Below are 24,171 nucleotides of genomic sequence, written 5' to 3' on the forward strand. Positions count from 1 at the left end.
GACATAGTCTTGAGAGATATTTGCAGAAAGTGAAGTAAAGATGACAATAATTGGAAATATTAGAAAGTCTGGTTGGTCTAGATTAGTGTCAGCTGATACAGATGTAGGATCAACACTGACCCGAACGTTTGGTGAGTTAAAAACTTGATCTGAATCTTTCAGACACTCAAATCATTTGTCAAGTGTAGTTATTTACAAGTCACAACAAGTGAATTAATAACTTACTGTACTTAGTTACTTTGCCCTCTGGGGAACAGACTGCATTATCAACCCTTCTAACGTGCTTATAAGGTGTTTCTCTTGTCTATTCTTTATGTGCTGAGGCTAGTATATCAGCAAATAGCTGATATCTTATATATTGCCCCCACTAATGTATTGGTTGGGCTCAATCTGCAATTCTCAGTCTGCCAGAAATGTTACTACTGATGAACTGTTGCCCATACCTGTTTTTGGAGAGGATGACATTAAGGAGCCTGAGATTTTGCACTTAGATTATATCCACATGTTAATTTGTTGACTTTTCCTTGGTTACTCCCAAGAATTTACCCTTTGTCTAAATTTACCCTTCATTCAGCAGTGTAACAAAACAACACTGCACAGCCTTTATCCTTACATTGTACAGCGTTACATAATTCATTATTGCCAATAGTCCTGTTCTTTAGCCGTGATGAGAATGTCTTGAAGTTTCTCCTGTAGATGGGATGTGGTGACTGCAAAGCTGCAGAAAGTTTCATATTGCATTTCTTGTATTTCTTTGTCCAGTTTTTTAATTAGGAAATAAAAACAATTTTCGCAACAGGATCTAAACAGGAACTCTCACACAGTATCTGTTTTTGATTTGATAATTTAGACAGTATTGCATCTTTTCTTCACTCTTTGTTAACCAGACTGCAGTTCTCACAGGATAGACTCCTAGAGCATCCCTGTGGCTTTATTATCTCACATGTATCATTGAGAGTTGCTGCCATCCTGCTGTATTACACGATGGACGGGAGCTAATAGGTCCTTAGAGGGCCCAGACGTTCCTATTAGAAAGTCTTCTCAAGACAAGCAGTCAGACTGTCGAGACTCCAAACTGTCCATTTAACCTGATTGGAGTTCATCTTTTCCAGCCTTGCCCTTATCCGTTACATACCGTACGTCTACGCTCACTTTGAGCTCAGTAGCTGAGCAGTGCTACTTGCCTTAGAAATTCAAATATCCTTGTATGCATAGCAGTATAGTCATTTTCTGTTATGTTGATTTTGCCTTTCTGTAACATCATATCTATGTCAGAATCAATGTGGGTATTGTATACGCTGAGAAAATGACATTTTCCCATAATACTTGTTGAAGATTTCTCAGGTGCAGTGACAGTTTGCTGTCATCCTTTCAGTGGAGCTGTAGTTTTCTGTGTGACATGCCACATATTCCTACAGTGGGAGAGAGTTCATTTCTCCAAGCTTGCTTTGCTGTGGATAGCAGGCATATTATCTGTCAAGAGTTGGTCTTCAGTGGTTGCAACTTGGACGTTCTCTTGATAATATTTAGCTCAGTCGCACATGATGGTCTCGTCCTCCTTAAAAGCCTTTGCTTTACATTTCCACATGACTTATTCCAACCAGCTTTTACTGTAAAATTTATGAGTCAGCTCTTAAAGGCTGTGCCCTGCTGAGTTCTCACAACAGACACCCCCCTTCCTCTCTTCCAGATATCCCCGATCAGACAGGCTCAGCTCAGCCACGATGCTACTACCTTAAAGCTATTAGATGAACAGTCTACAGCTCAGAGGCCTTGAGGGAGGTCAGAGAGCACTTAACCAAATGACAACTGTTTTCTGTTAGCATTTGACAGAAGAGCAACCTTTTAACAATATTACTTTATTTGATTCATTTTTAGAAATCCTTCACATCAAAAGTTTTCTCTGGTAGTGCTGCAGCGTAGAATTCCATTTGGGTTTTCAAAGAAAACGACAGCGCTGATTCTAAATTTGATCAGTGCAAGTTCAGGCTTATATTTTCCATCACAAGGTGCTTTTTTGGGGAATAGTTTGTATAAATTAAACTATCATGAATTCTTGAATTAAATTACAACCACTTTCAGCCCCAGTTCAAAGTCATCAAAAAACGAAAACTGTAAAAACATTTTAGTCAACTGAAATGTGAAGAAAGTGGTAATGTTTGATGCAAGATAACAAATAACAGTGTTTTAAATGTAATTTTAGGTGTATCCTTATCTTGTGTCGTGCTTTCAGTGCATGCTTTCCAGCTTCTATTTGATTCTAACTAAAAGCAACTTCAAAGCTTTAGCACATTTTCCTCCTATCCTGAGCTTCCTATCTCTTTGAATGTAATTTCATCGAGAGCAAGACTGTCATATGGTACTCTATATCCCATCGGCAGGAAGCACTTAAGTGGAGTTTTTAATCCCCCAAAACCTTCTTGAGGATTTGTCGCTTTGAAGGCGAGAATTTTGACTGCTTTTCTTATCAGACGTTATCAGGAAAGTCTTAACCTTTGAACTTCCTTTTATCCATGCACCTGTGGGATGAACTATTGTAGCTGTCTTTCTTTTCTGTCACCCTGCAGCATACAGTCTACAACTTTCCTATGCTGCAGGCACGTTTTAAGCTATCTCTCAATATTAGAGGATAAGCACAGGGAGCTGATCACCTCCTAGGTTAAAGATTTGTCCAAATGCAACAGTGTCACTATCTGCTCACTTGTAACTCTGTCTTCTTTTTGTTTTCAGTCTTCTTTACATGCAAATTTACACAAGCTTTCATGATTGAAAGCAATTTAGACAAAACCTATTTAAGTCTTATTTGAACAATCATGGCTTCAGTGGTGTGGAATAAAACTACAGTCTGGAGCTCAGCTGCAGCGCTCCTAAAAAATAAACAGCAATTCATGTTTTCTGTTTTCCTGTTAAATGCACAGCGCTCAGGCTAATCTCCTGCTGTGAATGTTCTAAAAAGACAACACTGCTCAACATTAGGATATTGCTAAGCATTGCAGCACTCTTATAATTTACAAAACAGCATGGCTTGGTAGTATAGTGGTGAGGCAAGACAAATCAGAAATACACTCATGAATCCCACAAGCGTCTGAAAAACACAGACGATGATGCACCTCCTCTTCTCTTGCTTTTGTTTGCTCTCCAGGGTGATGTTTCACTTGTGCCTCGTGGTTTTTGAGTTTATGTTATTGCTTTTCTAACGTTACAGCACAACCCTCATGCTATCATTTGCAACTCTGATTCTAAAAAAAAAATAAAACCAGGCATCGTCTAAAATGTAAAAAACAAAAAACACAGAATGTAATGATTTGGATTAAATTCAAACACAAAAACACGTCAAATGTTTAAACAGAGAAAAACAGTGTGACTTTGAATTTGATAGGAACAGCATCCACACTTGAACAACAGTCTGTGAAAGTCTGGGGACTGAGAAGACCAGCTGCTGGAATGTTGTCCTGTTCTTGTCTGTTATCAGATCACATCATGATGTGCTAAATGTTTTCAACTGGTGAGAGGTCTGGACTGCAGGCAGGGCATTTCAGCACGATGCCATGGTGTTGTAATAGACACAGTATGCGGTATAGATGGGTGCATATGTTGATCCTAAACTTCCATAAACCTTTCAGCATTTATTGTGCTTTTAAAGTGTCTCGGTTTACATATTTGACGTGTTTTCTATGTTTCATTGTGAAAAAAATATGGATTTACTAGTTGTCCCAACTTTTTCTGGAGCGAGGTTGATTATTGGGCGAAGGAGAGCAACATTTGGAGGTGGTAGAAGAACCTGGGGGAGTTACCCTACTTTAATCTCTCTCTGCTTCTGTCTTTCAATCCAATTTTCAGAAGAGAAAGAGAACACTTGCAGAGCTCTGAACAAGAATTCAATACATTTGGACAGATTAGCACAAACCTGAACCCCAAACACCTGTCGAGACAATTCAGCAAAGCATTCTTTGAAAGTAAAGTACAGAGCTGATTATACGTGTTCAGTATCTTAGTATGTGCACAGTTCAGTCAGCCTACTTTCTCATCGGCTTGAGATCAGAGTGGTTCCTGCGCATTTACTGCCTTCATGCTTCTCATCCACGGCTCGAGGATTTGCTTTTAGTTTTATAGATGCTGAATTTAGAGCATGTAATTTCACACGTCCTCTCGAGTTATACTTGAAATGTAACATTATGTGCTCATTTCACACAGTCGTGTTGTTGGTGATAAAATGACGAGTTCAGCTGCAGTCCAGCTCAAGAGGTTTGGAAATAGGCGAGCTGAGTGTGTTTTTACAAGTTTTGCCGCCCACTTGCCTTTTGTGTGTAGTGGCCAATATATAAAAAGGAAAAAAAAGGCTGAGGACTTTTAGGCTCGTTAGGTGCGATTCTTTCCACTGGTATGCTTTTGTAACCATGTTCTTCACATCCGTAGTCTGTGAGCAATGTAGTTTTACGGTATTCCCATCGTACAAACTTTGGCTTATACTCAGTTCAGTGCCTTAAAATGAGGTTTTTGTATAATTTGGCATTAATGACTAAGCAGATGCTGTGTTCCTCATGACGTGATATGTCAAATGACATTGGCTGTATCACAATAAAACATACACCACAAATGTAGTCTTTAACTCGTCTCTCCTCTGTGGTGTCTTTTTCCCACCAGGATCCCGACCCAGATTAGAGGATGCCGCCCCTCGGATTGTAGAGCACCCCTCTGATTTAATTGTGTCCAAGGGGGAGCCAGCTACCCTCAACTGTAAGGCTGAGGGGCGTCCGACCCCGATGGTGGAATGGTACAAAGACGGAGAGCGGGTCGAGACTGATCGAGAGGACCCTCGGTCCCACAGGATGCTATTACCCAGCGGCTCCCTCTTCTTTCTGCGAATTGTACATGGAAGGCGAAGCAAACCTGATGAGGGTGTGTATGTGTGTGTGGCACGCAACTACTTGGGTGAAGCAGTCAGTCGCAATGCATCGCTGGAAGTGGCAAGTAAGTGTCTTTGATGTTTTTGCTATAAGGCTCAGTTGTGGAGCTTGTGTGAGTGTGTGTGTGTTTTAGCGTGGGTTCACAGCAACCGTGATCTCAGTGTTTTATGCTTGTATTATAAATTAAAAAGCCTATAGCACGAGAAAAAGGATGGTTCCTTATGAGCAGCACTGGGCGATGGTGGGGAGGACAAACTCGGCATTAACAGACAAAACCAGGCTCAGGGAGAGGCAACCATCTGTTGTGATCTGTTGGCTGGGAGGTGAGGGAAGACAGAAAAAAAGAGTGCCTCATGAGAAGTCACCCAGCTGCCTGAGCCTATAGCATCACAGGTTCCAGCCCTTTAAAGTCTAACTTAAAAGTAGGGAATGCCCTCTCTCTCTTGAATCCAAACTGGGAGCTGGTTCCACAGCAGAGGGGCTTTGCTGGTTCGGCAAAATACTAAGCAGCAGAGGCAACAAGAAACAAAAGAATATGGTGTATATTGAGAAAAGCAGTCCACATAACAAGTGTCAAATATCATGTAATTTCAGTAATGAACTAAATCACAGATAAAACTCAACGAAAAATAATATTAGCTGCGTTTTAAAAGCAGAGGTGTGCCGAGTAAACTTCAAAACACTCTGCTCTCTTATCATCGCTTTCACTTGGCTGAGTTAACTTAAGACACCACCCCTGACCTTGGTGTCAGATCTCCTGGCAGCTTTACCCGGAGCCCACCCCGCCACAAATGGCCCACTCACCCTTCTCTCCAGCCTCCACTGCCCAGGCCTCTGTGACCAGGCCTGTTAATGTAGATAGATGACAGCTAGCTCCGACAACAGAGATAACAGTTGTCGCCACTGGACAGGAAAGCTGAAAAACTGTCTCGCAGGGAGGGGACCAAAGGCCACTGTTAGTTGGCAGCTTCTCACTAGCAGATGTTCGATCCTTAAAATACAACATTCTCCTGTCAGATGGGTTTCCAACAAACACCTCTTGATTTTTTTCCCCATAACCATGCTTCCTGTTAGCAGTGAGATTGGGCAGAGCCAATTAAATCTTTGCTGCTAGAGTCTCTTATTTCCTTTAGTTTTAGAAAATCATTATAAAGTAAAAGTTTATTTTGACAGCGCCAGCAGGTAATTTCAAGAAATCCTGTCAGTTTATAATACAAACATAGTTGGGGACTAGTTAATTGCTCTCTCTGTGTAGACATATAATATGACTTGTCAGATGACATCTATAATGAGCAGAATCATTGTTGTGACAGTGATAGCCAGGCTCTACTCTGATATCTTTCTTAATCTGCTCATTTAGACAAACCTGCCTCCAGCAGCTGTTGCAGATTCACATTTCCTCTAATCCCCCTCACTCAGGCTTCTCCTAGTATCGACCTCCCTTTAAAACTATAACCATCTCTTGTTGCACTAACGGAAAGCAGCAGAATATGGTCAAACAAACCCTGATCCCCACTAAAAACTAGCAAAGCCCTAGCTTCTTGTGCAACACTTTGCAGCCAGGTCTCATATTTTCTTGAAATGCTCTCCCCACAAAGTTAATAATAAGACTGAATTCCCCCCGTTCACCTCAACAGAAGAACGGCCCATGAATCATTCTACATCCTCCATAAGCAGCTGGGATCTGCAGAGTGTGTCCGTCACCCCGACTAAAGCGTTCCTCAAGTAGCGTGAAGAATTACCTTTCACTTTGGTCTCGCTCTGTTTCAGTATCAACATCAGCTGCGGGGTGTTTTTTGAAGTGTAAGCTGTATGTGGAAACCTGGACAGGTAGAGTAGGTGGAGGTGTTGTGAATCACTTTTCACTTTTCAAAAAGTGGAAAGGAATGAATCAGCGACAGAGGCCTTACATTTCTCGCTCCACATGAATAATCCCCAGTGTTTTCCTCAACTCTTTCTTCGTGCTGTGCTAGTTTTAAGCTCTTCTTAAGACATGCAAAGATGCTCCTCCTGCTTTTCTTCATTCATCACATTAGCATAGCGCTTAACCAAATGTTTTTATGTTTTCCAGCACCCTTACCATATATCTGACAGCTGTTAAAGGTTACCAGAGAGTTTAATCTTCTTTGTAGGCCCACATCAACAAAATCTAACACTCAGTCTCTGTGAGGTGGTGGAGGGTCACAAGGGTTTATCTATAACACCAGTGTGATTTCAGCCTGCAGTGCCACTAGCTGATCAGTCCTGTTTCTGTATATCCAGCTTTCTCCATTAATACTGTGGTGTCATGAGGTGACATTGTGCACAGCTGCCTGCAGACACACACATGTACATGGACATAACTTGGCACACAGCGGTTGCTTTCACAGATTAGCATCCCTAATCCATGTTGGTAGAAAAACCGATGTATTTTTACTTGTGTCTTCATGCCAGCACACAGACACACTTTTGGAGTATCGCCCCCAGAGAGAGACAGAGACGGAGGTTGTATAGAACAAACAGTTGCCAAAGCCAAAGCCAGGCCAGTGCCAGCTCCTTCCAGGCCCCTCTGCACAGCACCAATGGGGCCTGAGATGAGGCCAGAGGCACATAAGCCTGCCTGGAGCTGCCTGGGGGGCTCAGCATGGCACCAAAAAGGCGCAAGATGGCACTTGGTGGCATGGTGTCACTTTGCTCCCCAGCCGGTGACTTGGAAGCACTGAGGGCAAACTGAGAGAGAGCTGCATTGTGTATTGGTGTGTATATTTGGTACTGAGGTGAAAGCCAACACAGCGGGAAGGGTGGAAGGTTCAGGAGGTTTAACCCCTCACGGACCATCTGCTGTAAGCTGAGAAGCAGGCAGGGTGATGACAGCCAGTGTGCTGCAGTATGGATAAACTGGCAGAATTTCCCAGCGCTATAGACTATTAAAAAAACTGCTTGGTTAGGTTTAGGGGGGGGAAAGCCTTTGGGTTAAAATAAACCCAATTACAATATAAAGTACAAGGCAAAAAAAATCACCACATATGTCTTATTAGTGAAGTTGTGTGAATACAAAGAGTAGTATTCCAAATAAAAAGATATCTATGTGTGCCTTAGAAAAAATTTTATGGGTCAGCATCACTCCAAGGTTTTGGAATGGAATTTTACAAATGATGATGAGAGCTAAAATTAGGAAGTTTTAGTTGAATTTATGAACCCTTAATAAACATAGTTATTCAGAAGAAGTTAAATAACTTTCTTCCTTTCTTTTCTTTTCACAAGCTTTTTGCAGGTACAATTGTGTTTAATCATTTTTTCACAGCAGTAAACAGACCATTGTTCTTTTGCAAGCATTTATTCCATGCTAATTACACACTCAATACCTCATTAAGGATGGTTCTACTTAGTTGCCGACTTAGTTTGCATTTATTAATGACACATTTGATGAATGGATGCTGGATCCAAGAACTGTTAGTCTTTTGAAGTATCAGCAGATGTAGCTAAACCTCACAGGTGATGTTGCTAGCAGCTGAAAGTAATTCTACATTTAAAAAAATATTTTGCATCAGATGATGTGTTGCTACATAATACATTTGAGAGCTTTTAAAAAAATGCTGGAACAAAAGGGAGTAGTCATACCAACAGAATTACTGCACAATTTCTTTCACTTTGTGCTGTTTGTGTAGCTGTTATTTAGCAGTAGTCCCAGCCTGTGTGTAGCACTGCCCTGCTTTAAGAGCACATCCTCCATCTCTAGTATATCCGCCCAAATTGTGTTTTTCACCCCAATCCTATCCGATTTTGCAAGCTAAAAAGGATCCTTCGATTCTGAAAATGTGCCATACAAACTTGTATGGCACGTCTGTTGGAAGCTAGTCAGCACAATAGTCCTAACGGGCCAGAGACCCCTGGGCGGAGATTTGACATTCAGAGTGACTTGCCCGAGCTCTTGGCGGCTTTTTACTTTGAGTGCTTTACAACTCTGACATTTTTATTATGCCTGCTACTCTGCCTGGCTTTATTGGTCATGAATATTCACACCAACCGGCAAGGGGAAATGGCGCTTTTTCCAACGTGCTTGGGGCGGAGTCAAAGGAACTTCAAATAAAGCTGACTGTAGTAAACTCTGAGACTTTTATTGCCCCCCAAACCAACTCACACCCTTTGATCTAAGGTCATTTTGAGGTTAACCTTCACAGATGCAGCTGTCTTGAGAATTTTAGGGAGTGAACAGGTGGAGACATGATAAAATTGTCTTCCTCGTTCTTTTTTGTGAATTTCATGTGTGTGTGTGTGTAAACATGTGTAAGTCTTTGTACCTATAGTCCAGGCCAACTTTCTCACCCTGTGTAATCCTCTACAGTAGTGTCAGTGTGGGAGAAACAGCTGAACTGCACTGTTACCAGCTGGATGCTGCTTTCCTTTTCCAGCTCTCTCTCTCTCTCTCTCTCTCTCTCACACACACACACGCACACAGAAAAACCGCAGTGTGTGTGTACACACACCTGTCATACTGGCTTTGATCACTGTGACCCCTGTGCAGAAAAATGGATTTCAAGGTTTATGAATCTGGAAATGAGAAAGGGTTTTGGTGGGTTTAGGGAAGTTAGGAGTGCAGGACAGAAAAGTGGTGTGGCTTTCTTAAAAGAGCATTCACTCTCCACGCTGCCTGTGCCGTCCTAGAACTGATCTGTATCTCTGCTGGTAACCCCGGTGGTTTGAAGCCATATGGGACGTGATAGGAGTTCTGTTGAGGCTGTGTCACAAACAGTGTAGTACAGCCGTGCTGATCCGTGGATTTATGCACTCTGTATATGTATGGCTAAGTGGCCATTGACCCGCACTCATACCGCAGCCAGGCAAGTGTAAACAGAGGCTGAGGTCAGTGCTGTTAACACCAGAATGAAAATGGACATTTAAATAAAGCTGCTGTTGTTGCTGAATCACATTTTAGTGTGCTTTCCACTTAAAGAAGGTATAAAAACATAACATAACAACATAATCTTCAAGTGATTAAAGATGAAACAAGGCTGGTGGAAGCTAGCATAATTTGGAAACCTACTGACTATCAGCTGATGACTCAGTATCTTTGAGTAACAGCCAATGTTTCAGGCCTTCCAGTATATCAGCAGATGTCTGGGCCAAGATCTCCTGTTCCATTGGACATCTGTTTGCAGTCCAACTATAAATGCTGACAAAAAAGTCACTTTCTTGTCACATAATAGTCAATGATTTCTGAAATTGTATCTTATCCCCCATTCAGCTCTCGTCATTTTCTTGCCACATCGACCAAAGAATACTCAAATGCCTGTGTGTGGAGGCTGCATTACTAATAGACTTAAGCTTCTTTTACACTGTTAATAACCTTTCAGATTTTTCAGTTAGCCTTTTAAAGCTGTTACTCTATTTGAATCAGCTGATGTTATCATATCATTATGTCTTAGATGTCTTTCAAAGAGAGGTTATTGACATGTGCTGATATCTAAAATTGAGCTGGAAATCTTCAGCAGTTAAATAAGTGTGATGCTTGTAACTTCTCCATAATTGGTTGCTAATAGCATTAGTAAGCAGTCCTCTCATTAGCAAAGAATTTGCTTGCTGAGTCTCACATTCAGACCTCCCAGCATTTTTGCTTGCATCCACAGCAGCATGGTAATGTTCTCCACCAGCTGCCTGATATGAAAAATATGATTTTCAGTGGATGAGTCTCCATGAGGACTTCAGGGTCAATATCCTTTACTATACCTACATACTTACCATGGAAAGGTTTGTGTTTGTTTTTATTCACCGCACTAACAGAGTGACACTACCATCACCACTCCTACTAAACTCTGCAGCAGCAGAACTCTCAGTTGCTCAGAGATAACAGACCCATCCTCTTTGTGTTTGCGTGTGTGTGTGTATTTGTGTGACCTCAGAGGTGTATTCATGCTTCACTAATGGGATTGTAGGTCTCGGCCTTGTGGAGCACAGAGCTGGTGGTTATTCTGATCTTAGAAAGGGGGGATCAGATGGCCGGAGTGAAGCCGTCAGCTTAACCCCCTCTGTATGATCCCACCGTCTGCTGGTCGTTGAGCTAGACCCACTAGCCAAACACTTCTCTAGAGGATAACCATGAATTAATTAGACCATTGAGTGTGTCTGCGCGTGTGTGTTCCGAGAGACAAAAGCCAAAGGGTGAGGGGTTAGACTGGGGGTTGGGGGGCATTGACAACAGGTGATGTAGCCTCCTCCCCCTCTTCAACAACAGTGTAACACAGAGGCCATGGGGGATGCAGACAACAATAAAGGTCCCGTGCTCCAACTGTTGTGTCCAATCACGCCCCATTGTGTTTCTGCGCTACTGATCGTAGGCACTGCACTGCCTTATACACAAGGTCCTCTGCTAAATCACAGTGCTAGTTGGTAGCATGAATATGTTGCATTTGTTCTTTAAGATATTCAAGATGAACTAAAATTAACCATTTGAGCCATCAGCACAACTGAAGGGTTGTTTTCTCTGTCTGTGAAGACCTAGCTTTGAAGGTTCAACTGACTAAACATGGCACCCACTCACTACATGCACCCATGTGTTGGTGTTGTTCCTGCATCATCATAGTGATGTTACCCAAATTAATTTTAGTCATGTTGGTTTGCTAGTGATAGTTTAAAAATGCATTAGCTAACTTCTTGGCTAATGCTAACTGAATGCTCCGACAACGTAACTGTTCAGTTGCACTGTTGATCCTTTATAAACATTATTATGATGGTCTAGGAACAACATCAGATTGTGCCTGTTACACATATCCAAGAAAATTTACTGCCTAGAGTGCATGTGTGCATTATTTTATGTTATCAACAGTCACACAAAGAACCAGAAGAAGAAATCACCAATGTGGAACTGAAACTAGATAATGTTTGCCATTTTTGCCTGAAAAATGTGAAAAATGTTAGGGCCAATGGACAACAATTTTGCTTTGTTGTAGGGCTGCCAAAGTAAATAGGCTTCTAGGAGTTTGGCTAACAGGGAGGAAACCAAACATCACAGTGAACAATTTGGAATGAACACATGTACTTTTGCACCCCTAGTCTGCATATATGTATTAGTCATGTGATTTGGTTAAGAATATAATTCATTGTTGGCAGTCTTACAGGATGCATAATGACCTCCTGTTTGAGCTCATTGAGGCCAACAATAGCCCTCTGGCAGAATTACACAAGGGGTGTGTGGTGTGAATGTATTGCTCCAGGGCACAGAATAGAAAGAAAAGCAAATCTGGAAGTTGGTAGCTTAGTAGACACAAAGATTGAAAGGGTGATAAAGCACCAATCATTTACTCGGTTTCAGGTTACATGCTAAATGTATTCCTGTAATTATTGTTTGTATGTAGTTGAAAGGCCATTGTTTTGCATTGCCTGATATTGCTCTGCACAGGGCAGAAGTAGAGCTAGGGTAAACCTACCCAGACTGCTCTGCTCTTTTGAGCCTGAGCCCCCTGCAGCAGCACTCCTACTGCACCAATGGAGAAGCCTCATTGAAATTAATAAAGATTATGTGTTTTTTAATGTGCTGCTAATGTCGGTCTGAGTGTCTGTAGGGGGAATCATGATAAAACACAGCTAGAGAGAAAGCAGAACAACAACTATAATGACAGCAATAATGAGATGCAACCATGGAATACCCGGCAAGGCAAAAAACAAGACAAATACAAGAATCATGGAAAGTGGCAGTTTGGTAAGAGCTACGGAGGGGATAGCGTAAAATAAATCCATCAATTCATCAGAAACAACATGACGCAGTGCACATCCTGGAGAGTTCCAGGCATCTTTCATGACATACAGTGAGCACGAGAGGCAAACGCAATCAATGCTTGCTTTGAAAGAAATCAATCAAATGCAATCAGAGTATTACAACAGAGCAGATAAAAAGAGCGTTTGTTAAAGCAACAGAGGCACAAGTATCCAAGTAGACATTAAGCCTCAAAATAGAGCAGTTTGCAGGACTCTTTGCTGTAACTGAACCAAGAGCTATTGGGAATGTCATTATATTATTAAACAACAGATTGTTGTCGTTTATGAGCACATCTTAATTAAAGGAAAGGTCAGTGGAGAGTATTAGCAGAAAACGGCTGTCAGAACTGAAGATTTAGTTTTGGTTGACTTTATTTAGTCGCTGGACAATGCAGTCCAGTCAGTATGTTCCATCCTATCCTGGTGACTGAAAACCCTAAAATCATTAGATCATAGATCCCAGTAGATGGGAATCTCATTTCAATTGGTGTATAGTCCATCTTAAGTAGTCTTAAGAGTCATCCTTGTTATTTGTCAGTCAATTCAGCAATCATTAGTCATCTCGCTCTAGTAGTTGGACAGCTTCTCATTACTGCTCCCCTCGAGCTAAATTTAGGTTAAATATGGTAAAGTATATATATGATGATTCTAATGATTTCTTAGCAGAAAATATCTTTCTGTCCCAAATCACTACTGTTAAATGTTAAATTATCATTGCTCCCTGTCTCCATATAAATAAGGAGTTTATGTTCTTCACTTGTATCCTAAGGACTGCTGTGGTCTTATTAAGACCAATCTCTCAATTCTTTCGCAATTCAATCATGTTTTACTGTATAAATAGTTCACCTTACGTGCATTAATTTAATAACGTGGTTAGCCTACTCAACGTAAATTACACACGGACAACATTAAGCGACTCACCCAGAGAAGAACGGCTGCTGTTGCCATCATCATCCGTCATCATTTCTGCTACACTGGCAGGGCTAGGGGCCAGGACTCTCCTCTTCGGGTTCTTGGGTGATGTTGCGTCTGATAACAGGCACCACACCCGCAGTAGATGTGCTCGGTGTGAGCTCTTGCAGCAAGCTATCAAATACGGTGCATTTCTCGGCTTTAAAAAAACCCGTTGCCAGGTGTTTCATCAGATTCGAGGTGTTACCTCCTCTGCACAGTATCAGCTTAAAGCACTTGTTGCAGGCTGCTGAGTTTGCATCTTTTGCTGTGAAGTACAGCCAGACTTTGACCGCTTTGCCTTGGGCATTTTTAATCTGTAGCTCTGCTCTAAAAGAACGTACGTACCTGGGCCCGCCTACTATCCTTGGAAAGGTAAAATGATTGGCTAGAATTCAAAGTGTATGACATCTCAGGAAAAAAAAAAAAAGCACCGAAATAAAGCACCGAAATAAAGCAACGAAATGTGCGCTGCTTTTCGGTCTGGTTACTACCGTTTATGTCAGGTACCGGTACCCATCCATACTCTTGACACATACTCTATGGTGCTGACGAGGAGCACTCAGGTATTTGGCTGTTGTCAAAGTGGCTTTGGTCTTTACTCCTACCCATTTGTCACAATTTAGTTCATTTTGGAAAGTTTCCGTAGTTTGATATATGCCATTGTGAGATATGTGAGGTGTGTTATTCTGATCCTGCATGGTCACAGTCCTTACTGGTTTACATCTTCATTTAGCCACAAAAGTTTTCCTTTTTTTATTATTCAATGCCAGAATAATACAGATCAGCAGTTCTTTGTGGTAAAAGAGGCATTTCAGGGGGACTTAAGCATATTTGACCTATGTGCAAATGGTAGCTATGAGGGCAAACGGCTGTGGAGAATGCTTATTGATTTCTACTGGTGTGTATTTGCACAAGATTCATTTCTCCTTAGGATGCATTTGTGTTAGAAAAGGTCAGTGAACAGGGGCTTTAGTCATTCAAGCAGAGCTAAAGGGATTTCTGCTCCAAGATCCATCTGTTTTTGGAGTTTGTTGACAGGGCGGAAAATTAAAACTGTTGCTCTTCCCTCCCTCAGTCCTACCACAGCCACCCCTTCCCTGTTAGTGCAGGGTTATGATCAGGCATGGCATACAAACAGGCTAAAAAGTGTGCTGGGCACATGGCAGGATGCAAGTTTGGACCATCTGCTCCAGCTATGTGAACACATTTGAGTGTTTTCAATAGGGAGAGCTGCTGCATCAGTTGGGCAACAGCCATAAGTTGTTTAAGTGGACAGAGAGAGCTGACAAGGGGTTAGTTGACACAGACACCGGCTTGTCTCCAACAGAAAGATGCTTATGTTGCATGTGTCAATGACTGGTTTGCACCTCTCTGCTTTTGACTGTGTGGCAGGAAAGGCGACCTAACAGTGAAAGAACATGAACGCATAAAAGAGACGGGGCTGTGTGTGTACCTGTGTGTCCAGTCAACACTGCTGAGACAACTGTTGTGATTCGGCTTCTCTAGATTTTGCTTTGGTTTTTGTCAGTGTATTTCCAAGTAAACATTAAGTGAATAATTTAAAGGGATTTTTAAGCAGATGCCAAAACTTTACAAAAAAAAGAAAAGAAAAGAGTGGTTTTCCCTTTTCAGTGACTGCAGGGTTTATGCAAGTTTTATGTTAAGGTTAGGTGCTATTGTTGGTCTGACCATAGTCTAAATTCTTCTCATAAAGTTTCACTTGAATTGCCTTATTGTTAGAGCTGAATTCAGCTCTAACAATAAGGCTCATTGCCACCATCCCACGCAGTAGTCAATAATTAATAGTGTTGTGTAGGGGCATCCATTGTTCATAGTTGACTGTGCACCCCAATTCACTTAAGGTCGAGTTAAAGAGTGTTTATGGTTTTCCAGATGGATGAACTACAGTAGCCTTGATTGGACCTGAGGGTCAGTTCAGGGCATCTTGGGTTATGGGTTGATGGGGGAGCTTCAGTTGCTTTACAATGGGCGTCTCAATAGCTCTCAGGGACCCTTTTATTCTGCTGCTCTAGGTTAACGTTATGTGCCTAGAGCAGCAGGATGCTAGATTAAAGTAATCCTCTTTTCAAGGCCAGACAATTGTTTTATTAGCTGACCACACACAGGAGGTACAACCACCTCTGTATTGTCATGGGGGACCCTCTGGGAACCGTTTTGGGTGGTATTGGTGGCGGGTGGGCAGATGGAGAGAGGAGGATTGTCATTTCCGTTCTCCTTAGCAATGATATGCATACATTACCAATGCGCCAATTCTCCTTGGTTAAGCTTTTGTATGCTTTCTGAATGTAAGTGTTTGGGTAGAGGAGATTAAACGATTCGGCGATCAATGAACACACATTCCTGCACCATACCTTGGTATGTGGAACATTTTAAACGGAATAATTTCATTCATTAAATTGTAACATGACACATATACGTCTTATAAGTGGTATACAAACATTTACTTACCAAGTCTCATATTTGTCGACATATTCATTGAATTGCACATCATATCACATTAAGTGCATATTTGCATATCCTCCTCTCCTTTCTCTTGCTTTTTGTAACTTGTGGTCCAAATGTTTTTTCCTTGAATTGTTTTTCCCATCTTGTTTTTGCCAAACAACTCTCATCAAAATGCTGTTTCATCTCCTCTTTTGCTTGCTTGCTAAAGGCATGGCACATTTCCAACTGAAGCAGAAAATGGCCTTTAAACCCTCTCCAAGATGTGTGTGTATGTTTGTGCTGGGAGATTGTTCTTGCAAGCTTTTTTTCCCCCCACAACCCTGTCAGATCACGTGTGAGCTACATCGCCTGACCATTTTATTCCACTCAAGCTGAATTAAATATTGACAAATAGTTTGACTATTTCACAAATAGCTGTGGTAATTTGAGGAGACATCTCATCATCATGTCCATGAGAGGAGCATTCTTTTTTGGGGGGGAACAAACCATTGTGTGGCTTCAGGATTCAACTTCATATGCTCCCCAGACGATGTATACCAGTTTCAAGTTAACAAAAAGTCCTTTACTATCAATCCAAGATAATCAACTGCCTTCTTTTTTTTATCATCAAACATACACTTTTGGAAACCATGAGCCACTAAATCAGTACACAACTTCATTTAGTTGATAGATCTGATATAGACTGAACATTGAACAGCCATTCACCTTGACCATACCCCGTCTAGAGGGCACAATCTAGCACTGTATATCATAAATTCCTGTAAGGACAATATGGCAGTGTAGAAATAAATCTTAACTAAAGCTTTTTGATAATGTGATTGTATTGATCCACACCAGGAAATTGTTTTTTTCTTACTTCTAGCTGCAGATGAAAGGTCAGAAGTCAGGGACAGCTGGCTTCTCTGTTTAAAGAATACCTCTGTTGGTCCGTGCTATGGCTTCCTATTACTTTCATGAGCCAGGGAGCCACCGGTGTTAGTTTAATTCCTAAAGCATTAAAGTGTCAGCACATAGTTTGGTCTGCACGCTGCCCAGGTCTGGGTAGTCATGTGCATCCCACCAGGAATTGCTCTGAAACACGAAGATGGAAATAAAAAGGCACAGAGACTCGTGTGCTCTCTTTCACACATACACAGACACACATGGCATGACATGCCAGTGGAGTTTTGCAGTGGATTAACCTCAAGGTTGCTGGGTGGGTGAGCACAGCCAGAGATTCAGCATGCTCAGAATTGGGATGAGAACCTTCTGCTGAACCACACATAGGTGAACACGCCCCATTCTCTGATGTTGGAAGGATTTGCACTTAAATGAGAATATGTTTGTGTGTCATAGTTTACAGTAAACTGGCTTCATTTGTGTGTGTTTGCACAAACTTGGGAGATTTTTATTAGTCTTTTGTTAGTGGGAGGGGCCGGGCTAGGGTTGGGCAGGAGAGCTGTAGGGCTTCTTCAGTGTGAGAAGATTTTGCCTGCCAAGTAGTATTTTAATATGCCCCCCCACTTGACTTGAAATATGGCTATTTCAATCAAATGGACCTAGCATTGCCTCAGGCTTGTTCAGCGCTGAGTGGGTTCATGAGTGTGCGTCCAAGTGTAAGGGGGAAGAAAGGGAGGGATAGCAAAGATCCAGCAAGAGACATGCAGGGTTTGCCAAGGCCTTTGATATCATATAAGCATGATATATATTGAGTCTTGGTGCTCCAGAATAACGTGCACCACAGTGTTTGTGGGGTTTTCTTTTAAATGACCATTAATCTGCTTAACATTGGCTAGATCTGACTATCACCTGGCAAATCCAGCCTTTGTTTATACAAATTATATTTACGTCCTACCATCTCCAGGATTATTTATTATTTTATTTTTATTATTTTTATTACAAAGATTATTTTGATTATTTTTTCAGTTGAATTGAATTTGTTGAATTTATAGAGTGCCACTTAATGATATTCACGAAAGAGATTCTTTATATTCTAAAATAAACACCACATTAGAGAAAGAAACCCAAAAATGAGAGAATCCTTTATCAGAATCAGAATACTTTATTAATCCCTAGGGGAAATTATTTTTTGTTACAGTGCTCCATTATAAACAAACATTAACAAAGACAGACAATACACTAACTAAGAATAGCACAATATATACAGGCATATATATATACATAAAAGTCACTTATTAGTAAATAGCTGAAAAAGAATGAGTAATAAGTTGGTGACAGTGGGAAAGAAGAACTCCTTTTTTTTTGCCTGTCCCATTTGGTTCTTTAGCCATCAGAATTGTTGTCTGAAGACCAACAAGGATACCCAATGGATTTACTTTGCCAAATGGATCATCGTGGCATTGCCGTATTGGTCCATTTGATCGACCTTTGTTTTTATTATTTATTATATTTTATTTTCAGATGTTACAGACGGGACAGACATGAGTGAGGGATAGGAAAGGGAGAAAGAAAGAGGAAGGAAAAGAAAAACAGAAGGGAAGAGGGACAGTGAGAAAGGGGGTGAGAAAAAAAATTCTCCTGGATCACCTGTTGAGAGAAGAAGAATAGAAAACAAGCAAAAAAAACCCCAAAGCAACATACTAAACACAACACCATCGCATTAATCTAGCTAAGTGTAAACAGCAGTAAATACTAAATATTCAATATTGTTGTGCAGCACGCAGGACAGACAGCGCACAATGTACTTTGAAGTAGCAGCCAAGAAAGGTGTAATTTAAGTCTACGAGCAGTGAACACCCGTGTGCATACCTGTGTGGATCAGCTCGCTTGTATTCAAATGGTTTCCACATGTAATGGTCTGCAAGAGGATGTAGCGAGCCATAGCCCCGTCCCCCAGGGCATGAAGCAGGCATGGAGGAGATCCAGGCCCCAGACATCCAGAGGCCTCAGAGTGCGAGAGCCCAAGGAGGACCACCGGAGGGGCATCCGTGCCACCCTCATGGGAAGGGCTGAGGATCCCCAGACAAGGCGTCACCCAGTAGCCACCGAGCAGAAGCTAGAGGGGGCTGCACCGGCGTGCCCGCCGGCTCTGCCGGCAGCCAGCTGTGCCAGAGTGAACCGAGCCGCAGGCCCGGAGGTCCGAGGGCCCCCCGCACCCCGGAGGAGGCCTGACCGAGCAACAGGCGCCAGGCCCCGCCATGTAGCCACCGGGAGTGAGCCGGTACATACCTGAGTGCCCAGCCCCGGACACCAAGAGCCACCAATGCACCGAACCCTGAGGGCATCAGTCACCGGCAGGGAGTGTGGTGAGGGGAGATAGGCCTTGGAGGGCCTGGGAGTTCCCAGAGAGGTGGAGTCTAAGACCCGACCTGACATATAGACACAGACAAACAGGCACACACAGTAGAGCTGGGCGATATATTGAGTTTTTAAAAAATATCGATATCTTTTTATACGAGATATAAGATGTGACAATATCCTTTATATCGATATAGTCTATGTTACGTTATAATTATACTTGTGGAGCCGCAAGTTTGCCTCTCTTTCGTCCACTTTCGTCTTTACGCAACATTACTCGGCCTCGCCTCTCCTTCACTGAACACAACTGCCCCTCCTCCCCCATCGCTTCACCTGCAGGAAGCGACAAGATGGACACGGCAAATCTCCGTTAACGAGTTACTGCGCATCGCCCCGTGCGTGGGGCTGGACGGCGTCAACGTGTTAGCTAGCTAACCACGCTAACGAGCTAACCACACTAACGCCATGCAGCCCAGAGGTGCTGCACGGACTAAAATCCTTTCATTTTCTCAAAAGTTGACAGCGCGCCTTATGTATGAATTCTGGTTGTGCTTGATGGCCGCGAACCGATTTTATGTGGAACACGGTGCTCAGCAATCTGTCAAAAAATGTTTTAGTACGACTTTAGTAAGCTACGGAGCTGCACCGCTTGATGGATTGTCGGAGCATTACGGCTGAGCCTCGCGGAGTGATACGTACTGTGCTTCAACGTAATATTACCCTACTGTGTATAAGGACCATAAATGGCACCTGTTAAGAGACGTGGTTGCGAAGCGGATTTCAAACTCCAGGCTGTCAGTCACGCAGTACAAGTTGGGAACAGAGCAGCTGTGAAATCTGTCTTTGTTATTGTGCTCAGCGTCTTTTAGTTTACATTTTGACTGCACAATTGTGAGCTTTTTGTTATGCACAAAAATAACATTGTTTTCTTTTATTTATGGAGCATTATTATTTAATAAATGCTCATAATGTATTTTTGAGTAAATTTTATGTACATCTGCTCTATGTTAATAAAAGTGCCTGTGTGACATCTGGGACACAGCTTTGACTAAGAACTCTCTTTTTGTTCTTACTTTATGGCTTTAAAAAAATATATCGAGATATATATCTTATATCGCCATCCAGCTAAAAAATATCGAGATATGAATTTTGGGTCATATCGCCCAGCCCTAACACACAGACACAAACATGCATTCCCACCCTCATGCACACATATACAAACACTCAGCACTCACCCAACGTAAGAAGAACTCCTTTTTAAGAGGTTAAGTCTGCCATCAGAACCAGAACCATTTAATATGTACTGATGGCATTTGATTCAAATGATATTCATGGTAGTTTTTAGTTTCTCCCACTCTGGAAACAGGGCTGGGTATCGATTCCGACTCACAAGGTCCTGATTCGATGTGATTCAATTTGATTAGACTTTGACTCAGATAATCAGAGATATTATAATTAAGATAATTTATCATTACATATCTATATTTTTATATCTATGTATAAAAAGAAAACTGACACTTGTGTCAAAGTAATATAGCATGTGTGTATATATATATATATATATATATATATATATATATATATATATATATATATATACTAGAGCTGGGCGATATGAGATTTTTTCATATCACGATATGTTTTTTTCATTTCAGGTGATAACGATATATATCACGATATAAGCCAAATAACTATATTTGTAAGATTTAAATGTGCCGTTGCTCACAAGTAAAATGTGAAATAATCAGCAGCTTGTTTTTATTTAAATATTTATTTCCCATAATAAGTTCAACAGGGTAGATGTACTTAAGGAACATGAGACTTTTTCAGATAAATAAAGGCAAATATTGCAAACTACGCAAAAGGCAGCCGCTAAAGCGTTTAAGTTTCAAAATAGAACAAACGAAACAGACTAAATTGTCAATTCCACTTAGAAACAAAATATTAATTCTAAAAATAAATCTTAGTTTGTTTTACAGAAGAACAGACAAAACTGACTAACTTTTGTCAATATCAAATAAACTGAGAACTAAAAGGAAATTCTCAATCTCTCCTTGTTGTATAGCTGAGCTTTTCAAACAGTTTTAACAGTTACTTTAGTCTGACAAAAGCCGAATGACGAATTAGCGCTTCCAGTCAGAGACTGAGGCTACGTCCACACGTACACGGGTATTTTTGAAAACGGAGATTTTCCGTTTTCGTTTTAAAAAATAATCCCGTCCACACATAAAGGCAGAAATGAAGGAAAACGCTGCTATGAACATGCCAAAGCAGCAGGTGGCGCTAGATTCCTAACCGTGCAGAAATGTTGGCCAATCAGAAGTCTAGAAGCCTCGGTGGGAAAAAGTAAACAAAGCTGGGGCATAGAAGCAGAACCGAGTCGTATGTGTGGAGGGACAGTAACTGTGTGTATATGTAAGCATTTAAACACTGCAGAGAGTACAATTAACAGTAACAGTATTGTAGAAATTCATTTCACCGAAACAATAACGTGGCGCACAGTGTGACGCATGCACCAGTTTATTGTATTTCCAGACTTGCTTTCGGCACAATTTACAGTGCACGCTACTCTGTTTTTTGTCAGACTTGAAATAGCCGAAATACCTTCACACTACGGAACTTCTTTGGCTCTTCCGTTCGACAATCTCTCCGGCATTGGCACCATCATCTGTTTTCTCTTCGGTCACGCTCGGTTGATTTTTCTAGTCGGCACACTCATTTCCTCCATTACGCGCTGGCTCCATTACCCGCTGGCTGCTTCCCAAACAAACACACGTGCGGCTTGGCACTTGTGCTGTACGTAACAAGTCACGCGACGTGACGCTGCGGCTGTGATTGGTTCGGCTCTGCGCTACTTAATTTGGATTGGCTGACCTTTTTTTTTTGTTTGTTTTTTTAAGAGGACAAGAGCGACGAGGTCTATCGCGATAGCTTAATTTCTCTATCGAGTAAAAGTTATATCGCGATACATATCGTTATCGTTCTATCGCCCAGCTCTAATATATACACTCAACAAAAATATAAACGCAACACCTTTGTTACTGCTCCCATTCCCCATGGGATGGACGTAGAGACCTAAAATTCATTCCAGATACACAATATAACCATCCCTCCCAAACAGTGGTCACAAATCAGTCCAAATGTGTGGTAGTGGGCACATCTGCCATATTGAGATAATCCATCCCACCTCACAGGTGTGCCACATCAGGATGCTGATCTGACATCATGAGTAGTGCACAGGTGTACCTCAGACTGCCCACAACAAAAGGACTGCACCCTGGAATGTGCAGTTTTGTCTCACAGCAAAATGCCACAGATGCCACAAGCAATGAGGGAGCGTGCAATTGGCATGCTGACAGCAGGAATGTCAACCAGATCTGTCGCCCGTGCATTGAATGTTCATTTCTCAACCATAAGCCGTCTCCACAGGCGTTTCAGAGAATATGGCAGCACATCCAACCGGCCTCACAACCGCAGACCTCGTGTAACCACACCAGCCCAGGACCTCCACATCCAGCAGGTTCACCTCCAAGATCGTCTGAGACCAGCCACCCAGACAGCTGCTGGAACAATTGGTTTGCACAACCAAACAATTTCTGCACAAACTGTCAGAAACCGTCTCAGGGATGCTCAACTGCATGCCCGTCATCCTCATCAGGGTCTTGACCTGACTCCAGCTCGTCGCCGTAACAGACTTGTGTGGGCAAATGCTCACATTCGATGGCGTCTGGCACGTTGGAGAGGTGTGCGCTTCACGGATGAATCATGGTTCACATTGTTCAGGGCAGATGGCAGCTGAGAATGTCCCAGTTCTTGCATGGCCAGCATACTCACCGGACATGTCACCCATTGAGCATGTTCGGGATGTGCTTGACCGGCGTATACGACAGCGTGTACCAGTTCCCACGAATATCCAACAACCTCGCACAGCCATTGAAGTGGAGTGGACCAACATTCCACAGGCCACAACTGACAATCTGATAGACTCCATTCAACGATGTGTTGCACTGCATGAGGCAAATGGTGGTCACACCAGATACTGACCGGTTCTGGGTCCCCAGACCCCCCAATAGCGCAAAAAACTGCACATTCCAGGGTGGCCTTTTGTTGTGGGCAGTCTGAGGTACACCTGTGCACTACTCATGATGTCAGGTGAGCATCCTGATGTGGCACACCTGTGAGGTGGGATGGATTATCTCAATATAGCAGATGTGCCCACTACCACACATTTGGACTGATTTGTGACCACTGTTTGGGAGGGATGGTTATATTGTGTATCTGGAATGAATTTTAGGTCTCTACGGCCATCCCATGGGGAATGGGAGCAGTAACAAAGGTGTTGCGTTTATATTTTTGTTGAGTGTATATATATAAAAAAAAAAAAACACCCAGCACGCCCCTGCGGGCGGTTTATCCTTCAAGCTCGGGTCCTCTACCAGAGGCCTGGGAGCTTGAGGGTCCTGCGCAGTATCTTAGCTGTTCCCAGGACTGCGCTCTTCTGGACAGAGATCTCTGATGTTGTTCCCGGGATCTGCTGGAGCCACTCGCCTAGCTTGGGAGTCACCGCACCTAGTGCTCCGATTACCACGGGGACCACTGTTACCTTCACCCTCCACATTCTCTCGAGCTCTTCTCTGAGCCCTTGGTATTTCTCCAGCTTCTCGTGTTCCTTCTTCCTGATATTGCTGTCATTCGGAACCGCTACATCGATCACTACGGCCGTCTTCTTCTGTTTGTCTACCACCACTATGTCTGGTTGGTTAGCCACCACCATTTTGTCCGTCTGTATCTGGAAGTCCCACAGGATCTTAGCTCGGTCATTCTCCACCACCCTTGGGGGCATCTCCCATTTTGACCTTGGGACTTCCAGGTTATA

The 24,171-nt window shown here is 42.3% G+C and overlaps 1 protein-coding gene across 5 annotated transcripts in view; it reads left to right on the forward strand.

The window, feature by feature from the left end:
• robo3 (roundabout, axon guidance receptor, homolog 3 (Drosophila)) overlaps window positions 1-24,171 on the forward strand; it is a 172,494-nt gene that overhangs the window by 87,665 nt on the left and 60,658 nt on the right. For all 5 annotated transcript variants that reach the window (XM_076888924.1, XM_076888926.1, XM_004567445.3 and 2 more), the window contains exon 2: window positions 4,645-4,971. In XM_076888924.1, the coding sequence (XP_076745039.1) occupies window positions 4,645-4,971 (327 nt within the window). The remainder of the gene's footprint in view (window positions 1-4,644; window positions 4,972-24,171) is intronic.

Source organism: Maylandia zebra, linkage group LG10 (genome assembly GCF_041146795.1).
Source record: "Maylandia zebra isolate NMK-2024a linkage group LG10, Mzebra_GT3a, whole genome shotgun sequence".
NCBI lineage: Eukaryota > Metazoa > Chordata > Actinopteri > Cichliformes > Cichlidae > Maylandia > Maylandia zebra.